The sequence below is a fragment of the Camellia sinensis genome, unplaced genomic scaffold (genome assembly GCF_055761805.1).
Source record: "Camellia sinensis isolate YWXY unplaced genomic scaffold, ASM5576180v1 Unanchor14, whole genome shotgun sequence".
NCBI classification, from domain to species: Eukaryota; Viridiplantae; Streptophyta; class Magnoliopsida; order Ericales; family Theaceae; genus Camellia; species Camellia sinensis.
In genome coordinates this window covers 6,423,456-6,436,996 of record NW_028129020.1, presented here as the reverse complement: position 1 = coordinate 6,436,996, position 13,541 = coordinate 6,423,456, and the positions used below count along the sequence as shown (strand labels likewise).

Genomic DNA, 13,541 nt, shown 5'->3' with positions numbered 1-13,541 from the left:
GAAGATTTCTCATTTTTAAAACCTTTAGATCTCATTACAAAAGATGTCTATGAATTGCGACAAATGATATGTGTGTGTATGAGAGAGAGAGACAGAGAGATCAATAGAAAGCTGTTAGGTTTTTATTCTTGGCAATCCTGTTTGACAAAACTCCTTTCAGTTGTACTTATTTTTGCACTTTTTATTTCAGTGAGGCTATGAGTGTTTAGATGCGAATCCAATCCGAATTGTGCCTTGCAGAGAAGTTTGTGATGTTAATACTTTCAAGATTGCCACTTCGCTGATTATGACGGGGATCGAGCTGCCCGGTCAGCTCGCGGGGGTCGAGGGGGCAGCGCCCCTTGGCGGGTCCGAGGCAGCGCCACGACGGGGTCAAGGGGTAACGCCCCCGAAGCAAAATGCTAAATTGCATTCAAAGTTGCATGTCCGTCCTTGCTTGCTCGAGCGAAGGAGTTCTTGCTCGAGCGAAGGCTGCGTCCGTATAAAAACATGAAATAGATGATTTTACGCTCGAGCGCAGGTTGTTTGGCTTAAGCGAAGCCACTTATGGAAAACATGCATTTTTGGTTCCTCGCTCGAGCGAGAGAGTCTTCGCTCGAACGAGCTTCGCAGTCCCAGATTTCTATAAGTACGGGTTTCTGTCAAATTTTAGGATTACTGCTTCAGATCTTCTTTTTGGATATTAAGGTTTATCTCTGGAGATATTTTGCTAGTTTTTTTTGATGTTTTGATTGAGTATTCAACTCATGGTTTTAGAAGTTTACATCAAATGATTGTTTGTTTAATTCTATACAAAAGAGAGAGTTGTTCTTCGGTGGATTTTGAAAAATACGAGCCTGAAGCTTTGGTGGATTCTGGAGTGGCTCATCGTTAAGACAATTTTGAGGTGAAGACGGGGTTGGAAGAGACACGTAGGGGTTGGTTCAATTCGGGCGTGGATTCGCTGGGTAATTGAGAGTATACCTGTGTAATTCCTTTATATCTTCTTAGTGGATTGTTTTGTGGCTGTTGCCCGTGATTTTTTTATCACAATTGGAGGTGTCCAATTGTGGTTTTTCCACGTAAAATCGTTGTGTCGATTTGTCATGATTGTTTGATTGAGATTGTTATTTACTACTTAAAATTGATATATAATCACAAATCAACATTTAGAGGATTTCTAGATTTTTCAAAAGCTAATGGTGGATTGTCTGTTTCTGCATGTTGCCATAGGAAGATGAATGGGAGAAAATGACAAGGGGAACAAAAAAAAAACTCTTTGGTCATGGTGGAGTCTAGTGGTGCTTGTGTGAGTAGAAAATAAGGAAATGAAGGAAATAAAATACAAAGGAAAGCCAAGAAAATGGAGTGTTAGAAAATGTTTGGCATGTTGTAATGGCATGAAAAAGAAAATTAAAAAAGAGAGATGGTAATAAACGCTTCGTTTGGTTTAGTTTTAGAATTATAATTTGAGTGTAAAGTTGTGATTTAAGTGTAAAATTATAAATTTAGTTTTGAAAAGAAAAAAATTTGTTTGGTTATGAGTTTTGAAAAGAGTATTTGAATTTTGAATTTTGAATTTTGAAAAAAGTTTTGAATTTTGAAAAGAGTTTTGAATTTTATTTTGAGTTTTGAATTGTATTTTGAAATTTTTTGAATTTAATTTTTAAAAATATTTAATAAAATTTAATTTTTTATTTTAAATATTTCATTTATTTTGTAAATATTTTATTTTTTTTTAATATTTTAAACTCAAAACACAATTCTGTACTCAAATTATAACCAAACTCTCATAACTCAAAACTCAATTTAAAAACTATTTTCAAAAGTCATAATCAAATACATAACTCAAAACTCACACACTACTTTCAAAACTCCACACTCAAATCATAACCATATACATAACTAAAAAATTAAAATATTTAAAAATATATTTATAAAATAAAATAAAATATTTAAAATAAAAAATATTTAAAATATTTTTTTAATATTTAAAAATATATTAAAAATATTAAAAAATACAATACACAAATGAATGAAATACAGTGTACATTAAAATAAATAAATAAATATTTAAAATATAAAATATTTACCCTAAAAAAATAAAATTAAGAAAAATTTTAAATATTTAAAAAAAAATAAATTCAAAAAATTTCAAAATACAACTTAAAACTCTTTTCAAAACACATAACTAAACAAATTTTTTTTTTTTAAAACTCAACTCAAAACTCAAAATACGACTCCATGTTCAAATCATAATTATAAAAATAATTTAAAAAAAACAAAACAAAAAAATATTTTTTTGATTTTTTTTTTTAAAAATAAAGTTTTGAAAATAATTTTTTGAATTGAGTTTAATATGTTGTTGAATTATTTGTTTGGTTATAAATTTTAAATTTTTTTGATTGAATTACAATTCCAAGACAAAACTAAGCGTGGAGTTTTTGCTAAAATCAATAATAGAGTTAGATTTTACACTTTACTCCAAATTATAAGGAAGTTATGTATATATTTATAAACCTGAATGACATAATGTATTTTTGGGCTGCTTTGGGACCTTGGCTAAAAATTAGGAGGAGGGTCCTGGTGATATACTTGTATTCTTGACTGGCCAAGAAGAGATTGAATCTGTTGAGAGGCTTGTCCAAGAAAAACTTCGACAATTGCCAGAAGACAATCAGAAGGTCAAAGTTTTGTCGATATTCTCATCTCTCCCTTCAGAAAAGCAGATGCAGGTCTTTATGCCAGCTCCAACTGGATTTCGCAAGGTAGATTGTTGGTGCATGGTAGATTTCTTTTGGGTAGGGGATGAGCGGATATATATTATTGTCATTATAAATGCCTAATTCAATAACTTTTATTGTAATTTTTAGAGGGAAAACAATTAATGGATCTTTATTCAAGTCTGTCTGAGTGTCATTGTAGTGTGATCTCCATGGTTGAAGCTGATTCTGTAAATAATGGGATAATCTCACGCTGTAGAGGGCAACTTGTCATAAGAAATGCCACAATATTATTGGCAGTCATGCAATTGAAACTTTTATAGGCAACTATGCTTGTCTGAAGCCCCTATGAGCATGATTAATGAAATATCAATGGGTTGCTAACTTGCTATCAATAATTGGACAAAATTAAGTTATGTGAAGATTGAAAGAAGTCCATATCCTTGATCAGTGATTGCATGCCAAGTGCATTGACAATGATCTTTCCAGCGTAAGGTTTTGGTGAGTGCCTGCAACGTACCTTACTCTTCTGGTTACTCAAATGCTCCTTGAAGCATACAAGGGTGTTAAAAAGTACATCCAAGTGCATCAGGATGGCACTTGCTCAGAGCTAAAAACGGTTACTCTTGTATATTGCACGACTGTCACAGGTGTTGGTAGGACAGTCTGATAGAGTTCTCTGCCTTTTTGAAAGGGTGTCTCTGGTGTATATACTGAATCAGACTCTGCCTTATTGGTAGAGGTTGTCCCTAGTGATGTTTTCATATATTTTAAGATGCTTCTAATCCTCTAAAATACTGGATCATGTATATTGATGTTTAAGATGAAATATATTGTGATAATCCAATTAATGGGCACTCTTTATTTCTTTGATCACTATTGTTTTTTGTTGTTCTTTTGGTATTAATATTTGGATTGGGCATGATTTTCAATGTTGTACATTGTAAGTGCGAGCTATACTTGCATTTTGTGTCATCTATTTTGTTGCTGATGCACTGCTCTTAACAACTAAAGGTGTCTGTGTGTCTAAGCACCAGTTACATGTTCTGTTCAGGTAATACTGGCAACTAATATTGCTGAAACTTCTGTAACAATACCTGGAATCAAGTATGTGATAGATCCTGGATTCGTGAAAGCACGCACCTACTGTGTTCATACAGGGATGGAATCATTGAACATTGTTCCAACCTCAAAAGCACAGGCTCTTCAAAGAAGGTAGGCATACTGGACTATAGCTTACGGAAAAAATCCATTTTATGCTTTTTTTTTTATTATTTTCATTTATTATTTTAAGTATGTTTCTTATTCAGTATATCATATCTTTAAAACATTTAAAAATAATGAGTGAATTTTTGTGAATTCATTCAATAGTCCTTTTGTTTACTTCCACACAATTTTCACTAAGGCTCTGTTTGTTTTGAAGTAAAGTATTTTACGCAAAAAATTATTTTTCTTGTAAATTGATTTTACACAAAAATGTTTTTATTTTTGTTTTTTGGCGTTTGGTTGACACTTGAAACAAGCACATTTTATTACCTAAAAGAGAAATTTTGATTTAATAGAAGTGTTGTTTATGAATTTTTAGTGAGCTAAGATACTTATTTAAAAATGCTAAATGTGTTGAAAAGATAGTGAGTGAGAGTCAATTTTGTAAAGATGGACTTACGGAATTTTTAAAGGTAAGTCATTTTTGAAAAAATGATGCAAAAATATTTTCCTTAAAAAATGTTTTACTTTTTGTTCTACCAAACAACGGAAAATGAGTAAAATAGTTTTAACAAAAACATTTTACGTCAAAATAAACGGAGCCTAACTGAAGAATAGATGAATGGATTTTAATCCTGTGCCTACTATATTTATTTCAGTGGACGTGCAGGCCGTGAAGGACCTGGAAAATGCTTCCGCCTCTATCCTGAGAGTGAATTTGAGAAACTCAGTGATTCCACAGATCCAGAGATTAGCCGGTGCAACCTTTCAAATGTCATTTTGCAACTCAAGGCTCTTGGTGTTGATGATATTATTGGGTTTGACTTCATGGAAAAACCATCAAGGTGAAAGAAATAATACAATGAGAATGGTTTAACACTTAGCGTTTCGTGATTGGCTGTTTGTGCATGCATTTTTTGATAAAGTTCTGATTATGTCAACTTTACTAGGCCCAATGATGGCTTTTTTGGGTTGATCACCTCATCTTATTTGCTTATGTACTTTGTGTCGTATTTAACTGTCTGTCTGGCCTCTTTTTTTTTTTTTTTTTATATATAACTATTTCAACAAAAGTCCTTCATTCCTTCTCATTTTTCTTGTTGTACTATCCAAACAACTTGATTGGAAGTAAAAAGTATAAAATGTTAGGAATACAACTAAAATGTTGTTAATTAAGCAATGATGTTAAAAAAAGTCAATTAATGTTTTTAGCTTATGAGGTTTGCAAAGCATAATTTGTATCCATCCATCTTATTGTAAAAGCTTGGATTAAAGCATGTTTTTTGGTCGGATTTGCTTTGATTTGTCTAATTATATTGCTCCTCGGTAGTGCAAATTAAGTTTTTTTTTTGGGTGAATAAGTGCAAATTAAGTTTTCATTGCATTTGCAGGAAGGTTTTATTGGGTTAATTATGATGCATATTTATGCCTACAATTTAGTGGAGCAATTTCTATAACCAGATCTAGGTACAAGGAGAGCAAAATAGATAGAATAAGAGAAAATTCTCATTCCCCACTTGAATCCCTTTGGCATCAGTGTGGGGGTAAGCTTGCATTGCACAACCTTCAACTTCTCTAAAACTTGTGTTTTCATATTTAGTAACTTAAAGACTTGGTAGCAAAACTCATAAAAACCTGCCAATGTCTATTAATGAAGACCAAATACCACAAATAACCTAAAATCTTACAGGCATACCAATATTGCAGTCCATGTTGAAAGAAAGTTTAGAAGATTATTAAAAGATCCTTGACTCCAAAAACATAATAACACATCTGAAAAACTGAAATAGAAATGTTTGACTTCAAACATAAAATAAGATTAAATTTGATTTTAAAAGTAAAATACAAGCTCCCAATTTGAAGCCACATAAATAACATGCCAAAGGCTTGGGCCTCGGGAACCTCTGTTCTTGCAGTTTGTACAGTTTGATAATGTACTGTAACTTGTCTCCATTAGTTATATTATTGTCCTCATTCGGTGCTAACTGTAGTTTCTTCAATGCTTTTATTTCTAATTTGATTTGTTTCCTAATTTGCCACTCAGGTATACGTCTATATCCTCGTGGCTGAGCAGTATAATATGTGTTATACAGTTTTTTTAATAATTTACTTGTTAATTGGATTCATATGACAAAAACATTCCTGACAAGCATCCCTATATCAATCGACATCGAGAAAAATTGCCTCTCAAATAATTTTGTTGTTAATTTGATCAACTTGACAAAATATTCCTGACAAGCACCCTTACATTAATTAACCTCATTATGATTCTATAGGAAACATCTACTTACCCTCTCCTTGGATAATTGAAGTGAGATAATCAAACTGGTTGTTTTTGGTCTAGAATGCAACAATATATATAGGCATAACGTTCTATTCATATTGGTAATTGTTCTCTTATTTACTTTAATCCAGTCTTCTTGATTTTCTTTGTTGTCTGTTAATTGTTAATCGTAATTTCTGTAATTATCTGTATATCATCCATCTTGTCTGCTTTCTCAAGGAGCCTACAATATTTACCAGAAAACTGCTGGCTTTTGACATTTGCTGAATGTTCATTCCATTTGCTGAATTTCATTTTTATGTCACAGAATAGTATTATATGGTTAAAGAAAATTTATCCCATTAATTGTCATTTGAACAGTGAAGCTGTTGTCAAATCATTGGAGTTACTGGTCTTGCTAGGTGCTCTAACAGAGGAATATAAATTGTCAGATCCAGTTGGGCATCAAATGGCCCGGCTACCCTTAGAGCCTATTTATTCCAAGGCACTTATCCTGGCTAGTCAGTTCAATTGCTTGGAAGAAATGTTAATAACTGTTGCAATGCTGTCAGTGGAATCTGTATTTTATAACCCTCGTGAGAAGTTAGAGGAGGTATGCTGCATGATCTTTTTCTAATGTATGTTGCTTGTGTTTTTGCAGCTGTTAAGTTTACACGATAAAGTGATTGTAAGTAATTTTATTTGCCAAGATCATCTGCAATAAATTAACCATCACTTAGTTGATAAATATTTGAATCATAATGTTCGAAGTTTGGATACTTTATTTCCGCTGAGTTTGGTAGTTGCTTAAATAATTGAAGCAGTATATGGGGTAAGTGGAGGGTGGTTCTGGATTACTGTATCGTTCATGTATACCCATGAAGGTGAAAAAATCTATTAAACCACTATAAGATGAGTCATAGATAGGGACAGAACATGCTCATGAAATGACACTAGGCTGAAATTGTGATTGTTAATATCAACATGGAAAAACCCAAAAAACTAGAACTATGTTCCAACTTCCAGCACATTCATGAGACAGTGGAAGCCAACAGATAGGAGATTAGGAGAGAAAACTTACTAAGTTGGTTCGGTGATGTGCAACGAAGAACCATAACCAGATGAAACTGAGTGAAATGAATGGTGTGCTCTACTTTGAAGGAAATGCTAGAATGGGTAGACCAATTGATGCAGAGTATAAGAAGGTCAAGGAAGGTTAAATTCAAAAAAGTAAAACTTGTTTGGTTTTGGTTTTCAGAAAACAGTTTTCAGAAAATTCTACTTTTTTATTTTCCTTATTTTAATGTTTTCAATTATTTTTTTTGATATTTTAAGCATTTTTTTAAAAATTTTTAGACACACCTAACATAAATATATTTAAAAAGTATAATATTTGTGAAAAAAAATCTTTAAAAAATCCTCTAAATACCAAAAAATACTAAAAAAATACAAAAATTTAGTACATTTTTTTGTATTCATTAATTTTTTTAAATATTTTTTTACAAATATTTTACCATTTAGATACATCTAAGTAAGGTGCATCTAAAGAAGTATAAAAATTGCTTAAAATTTAAAAAAGATTCACTAAAAACAAAAAACATGAAAAATAAAAAACTCAATTTTCAAAAAATTGAACTCAAAAAATTGAAACCAAACACACTGAAGATAGTTGGACATTGGCATGATTTCAAAAAGAAATTGATAGCAATCTTATATAATTATGTTTTTAGTATTATTAGAGTCTTATTTTATGATTATTTTTATATATTTTAGGATTTTTTAGTTAGGGATATTTTGGTAATTTTCATATTTGATGACGTGGCGTGTAGGGGTCACCCATGGGTCGTTTTGTGGGTAAGTTATTTAATAGGTTTTTATTTATGCTTCTTATTTGGTCTTAAATTGGTTTCAAAAGTCAAAATTTTAATAGTTTCTTATTTTGGAATTCTAGTTGGTTTAGGAAGTCTGTTAGTTCTAGTCATGTAATACTTCTTATTTAATGGAATTGGTATTTTAGAGAATTTCAAAACTTTGAAGCTTTATTACAAATTGTGAGATGCAATCAAACCCTATGTGTGAAGGGGTTCTAGAAGTGATGCTTAGAACTCTCTTCTTTTTCTCTTTTTTTTCTTTCTTAAATTTCAGCGCTTTTACAGCACCAGAACAGCTCCTTTCAACGCTGTACTACACCAATCTTACGTGAAAAAGGTAGTAGAAAGATGTAGCATGTAATTTATGTATTGAACTGTAAGTTGTGGCCTAGATAGAGTGGAAATTACAATAGGATTCATGTAGCCAACTGCAACCCCAAATAGTTGAATTTAGGCATTGTTGACTTGGGTTTGCAATTGGAATTGATGAACTACTATAAATAAAGGCAAAGGGCCTTTTGATTCTCAGTCAGCAAGATGATTTAATGTGGAAATAAAAGTAAATCAAATTATGGTGGATAATTTTGAAGGGCCGTAATGGGTTGTCATGTTTGTGGTTAATTATAAGGAAAACCTGGAGTAGGACCAATGATTTAGACCATTAATAGGCATGGATAACCTGGATTTTGACACAATTGTTATTGCAGCACAGTTTTGTTGAAGTTGTTATAGTCAATTCTTGTTGCCGTTTCTGCTTGTTTATTAATTGATTTGGGTTTTCTCAGCTCTTTCCACCTAGTTGATTTAGTTGATGTGATGCCTTCCTTTTGTTAATGCCTTTGTGTGTGGCACTCCATGTGTGTGTGTGTGTGTGTGAGAGAGAGAGAGAGAGAGAGCATTCAATTTGGAAACCAGAACTGTCCCAATTGATTTTCCCCTTGGCCAGGCACGAACTGCAGCGAAGTGCTTCTCAAGTCTAGAGGGAGATCATCCGACTTTGATTGCTGTATATCGAGCTTTTGATGAGTTCTCGGAAAAGAGCAATCTGGGGAACAGTAGAGAAAAAACTGAAAAAAATCTCAGAAAATGGTGCAAGGAAAATTTCATCAATAGCCGTGCCCTAAGGCATGCTCGTGACATTCACAGGCAAGCTACATTCTCCCCCTTGTGTTTAAAACAAAAATGCTTTGAAAACTGATCACTAAATAAAGTTTTTATAATTTATTGTTTACTTTCCTTTTTGAAATGTTTTTCACCTTTTATTTGACTCATGATATTCTCTGATCTCTATGATAGTGCTTCAAGAATTCTCAAGAGTTAATTCATTGTGCTTTCTTGCAGGCAAATTCAGGGAAATATTGAACAAATGGGTCTAGGTATTGCATCTTGTGGAGATGACATGCTTCAATTTCGCCGTTGCCTTGCTGCTGCTTTTTTCCTCAATGCAGCTTTGAAGCAGCCTGATGGTACATACAGGTACTGAAAACACTGTAATGAGTTTTAGTTTTTATCTGGCTGGTTTTCTTAGTTCCACACTATACTACCTTCTAACAAGGATAGCCTTTACTCTTTCATGTAATTCGTAAATATTTAATCATTTTTTTCCAGTTCTTTTAGGAACACTAAACCAATCATGGACAGAATCCTCACATGATACGGTTCTCACCTTTTTGTGGGTCCCACACAAACCTATGTGAGGGGTTGTGTGGTTTTGTGACAAGTTTCTGTGTTCATAGATTTATTCTTTTTATTCATCTTCACTAGCAAATTTCTTATATTGTATCTCATCTTTGTTATTAATCTGGAAACCCTCTTCCATATCTCCTTTTGTATGACCTCTCACAGTTACTTCACAAATGGCAGGGTTTTGTCAAGTGGTCAGGTGGTGCAGATCCATCCTTCTTCTGTATTTTTCCGGACAAAGCCAGACTGCATAATTTTTGATGAGTTTGTCCGAACTACTCATAATTACGTGCGCAATGTTACTAGAATTGATTACTTGTGGTTAGCTGAGCTCGCTCCTCAGTACTATACCTTGCAAGAGCAGGAGCAGGAGTAGAATTCATGGCCTTAATTTTAAGGGTAAGACAGACTTCTTATTATCATTTCTTTTTGCCTAGGTTCTAGCTTGGATAACCGTTCAATTTTCAGACTCCCAACTTGTTATATCTGAATGGAACCTGTGCCTCAAATGGAACGTTCAAACAGAAGCTGACTTCAAGTTACCTGTATAGGAATATATATATTTATTTTATCGACTAAAGTTTACTCATCTTCTATTCTACTTGAAATTTTCCTATCAAAAAGTTTGATGTACTGTTTATGTCTAGCAGCAAGAAAATGAGGGATTGAGGATAGGTATTTCTTTTGCAGATGATAGGTTGCTGTTTGTTTGGAGGGGACTTGTTGAATTGCATTCCGGTACTGGACTCCGATGGACTGCAATCTTGATACATCCATTGGGCTATTGTTGCAAAGAGAGCCTATGAAAGCTTAACTGAGTTTTAAAATGTGTTCAAGCTTGGTTTTATTTGCCTTACGAGCCGATCTCAAAGAAGTTTTTAATGAGCCAAATATAAGTCAAGTTCGAACAGTTTAGTTTGTTTTGCTTATAGCAAACCCGGTCTTGCAGGTAGTTGGTCACATATTTGATACGCAACGCGTAATACTAGCTTAGGGTTAGGGTTAGTTTTGGTATTGTAATGGGTAGTTTGCTCAATTTTTCGGTGTCCTTATGGGATTGTGATATTTTCCATGTCATATTTGTAATGGAGATGTTTTATTACACCATCTAATGGTGAGTGTAATTATCTTTTTTAATTTAAATTAATTATAAATTTACATTCTTATTTTATAACCATTAGATTTGTAATGAAATTTTTTCATTACATACATGAAATGGAGATGATCAAAGTCTTTCTTTATGTACTCTATTTCTTGTAGATATTGGAGCAAAAATACTGAGGAAGACAGACGGTTGGAATTATTTCAAGAACCCAGTCTTCAATTAAATTAACAAAACTCATTTTGATCAACAAAAAATGAGGAGTTATTCGTACATTTTTTTTTGGAGAAAAAAGAGTGACATTGTTTCAATTTGTTATTTACACCAAGTGAATTGCTAGCTTTATATAATTAAATAGATTACATATATATAGTTCAAAACTGATAGGCTATACAAGGAAATTATTATATAAACTATTAAGTTTTACAAGTGTTTTTTTTTTTTTTTAATCAAAAAATTTATAAATCTGTCATACAGTAATACTTTTAAAACTCATGTAAGTAAGAAAAAATTGTATAACATTAGTGACTATATATAATAGTCTTGTTTGCTATAAAAAAGATGATAGTTTTTATTATTATAATTTTTTAATTATTATTTAAAAAAATTAAAATAACAGATAAATTTGCTTGGTGCAGTTTTTTATAATCCGTAAAAACAAAATAAAGAAACAAAAATTTGACTTCTGGTTAAATAAGTTATTATATATATTTTTTATTATGTAAATATCTAATTTTTTTTTGAAAGGGGGGTTGGCAGCGGGGTGGGGGGTTTGTAGACTTGTAGTAGAGAGATGATAGGGCATGTTTGATTGGATGAATTAGAGTATGGGATTGAGATTATTAATTTGTGGGCCCAATTATCTTGTGTTTGTTTTAACATTTTGGTTTAGGATTATTAATCCAATGGATAATTAATTCAACAAATTTGTAAGATTATTAGTAATGGGGTAGGGGTGGGATTATTAATCCAATGGATAATTTATCCTATTAATCCAATTGGATAATGAATACCACACTAATTTTAATAGGATTATTAATACTTCACTATTAGTCTTGTGAATCAAACATGACCATAGAGTATTGTTGAAAAAAATTGGGGAGGTGGTGGTCGGCCAGAATTGCTGAGAAAGGGAGGTGGCGGTGGACTATGTGGTGGTGGAGGGAATAGAGGATGGTTGCCTGAGCTGAAGAACAAAGTAGAAAAGGAAAAAGAAAAAAGAAAAGGTAAGTTTGTAATATGTTAGGGATTGGCAGTGTATTTTTTGTCAAACTAGTGGGGTTATTTGTATTTATACCAATTGTCAAGGGAGGTCAAAGTAATTTATCTTTATTTCTATCACTCCATTTTTTCACTGCTGAATCTGCCATTGTTTTTATGTCAATCCATTTTGGATTGTGTCGAAATCTTTGGCTCAATAATTACAAATGTTGACTCTCAAGCTCAACCCCATCCTCATAAATGAAGCTTTAGTGCAGGATGGTTATGCATGGATTTTTTAGCTTCTTTAATAAGCTCTTTTTCCCCTCTCTGAAGGCTTTTCATAATTCTTAGGATAAATTACATTGACCTCGGGAGAGGTTTGGAGAGAATATAGTAAGGTTCACAAGTGTTGCATAATTATATTAGACTCTCGTAAATTTTTAATTTACACGATATTTAGACTCATTTTTCAGCAATTTGTTTGTCGTGTACCAAAATGTGTATTTTATCTTATTTATCCTTCTATCTTCATGCCATCTGCATTAATTCTAGTCCCTTTAATTTGTAATTATATCAAAATTGTGAGACTTATTATATTTTTTTCAAATCTCAGGAAAAGTTAAAGTAATTTACTAGTATTCTTATGTTTGTGAGTCCGAATTCGATGCCTGATTACTCGGTTTGTTTCATTGTAGCTGCAGTCAATATACATAACATTCTTGAGGGCTACAGATATATCACCCATAGCGCTGCTATCCGACAATAATGTGCTTAGAGGATGGCAGCGAGATAGTGGTGGAATCATAGCTGTGGAAGCAGTGCATGAGCTTTTTACCGGGGATGGTCGTCATTGTTGGATTCTTCCCATTTTATAAGCACTCGAGTTTTTAAAATAAAAACTAGTATTTAAAATTGGTTTAATTTGTGGTTGTTGCAGGTGAGGTGTTATGAAGAGATGGCACTTCATGAACTGCAAGTAGAGCAAGAGCAACAAACAATTCAAAACCTTTGTGACACTCTTCGATGTATTCTACGTTTATAGTATTACTTACTCATGTTTAAGAAAGCTTATATGTAGAAGTTCTAGTAGCCCATCTTGTTCATGCAGTTTTTTTATGTGTAAAACATGTAAAAATAGGACTGCACAAAACAATATTAATTTGAGAAATAAGTTTTAAACTGAAATATGATTCAAAATTGCTCGAGTTTGATTTTAAAAAAAATTCCAAGTTGCCTTACGGCCACTTTTAACACAAGTGCAATTTTAATTAAAATTGTAATTTTATGTAGCAATTTTTTTTTTCTTTCATAATGTGCCGAATAATTGCAATATATTTATATTTTGTTATTTTTAAAATGGAAATTGCATATAAATGGTAAGAAAAAAATTGCAAAGATTTGGAGAATAAAAAAAATATTACAAAGGACATAGAAGTTTCAAAAAATTTTGGGAGTTTCTATTTAGACAACAAACATATCTCCTCATACTTTTATTTATTTTTTGTCATATT

The 13,541-nt window shown here is 32.2% G+C and overlaps 1 protein-coding gene across 1 annotated transcript; it reads left to right on the top strand.

Moving 5' to 3' along the window:
- The first annotated feature begins 1,264 nt into the window (after window positions 1–1,264).
- Window positions 1,265–10,899, top strand: LOC114268309 (pre-mRNA-splicing factor ATP-dependent RNA helicase DEAH10). The gene is made up of 10 exons (XM_082911951.1): window positions 1,265–1,288; window positions 2,553–2,747; window positions 3,757–3,917; window positions 4,568–4,753; window positions 6,553–6,784; window positions 8,317–8,379; window positions 8,989–9,188; window positions 9,384–9,518; window positions 9,906–10,124; window positions 10,416–10,899. The coding sequence occupies exons 1-9, from the start codon at window positions 1,265–1,267 to the stop codon at window positions 10,099–10,101; spliced, it is 1,392 nt and encodes a 463-aa protein (XP_082768077.1). The 3' UTR covers window positions 10,102–10,124; window positions 10,416–10,899.
- Window positions 10,900–13,541: the final 2,642 nt, after the last annotated feature.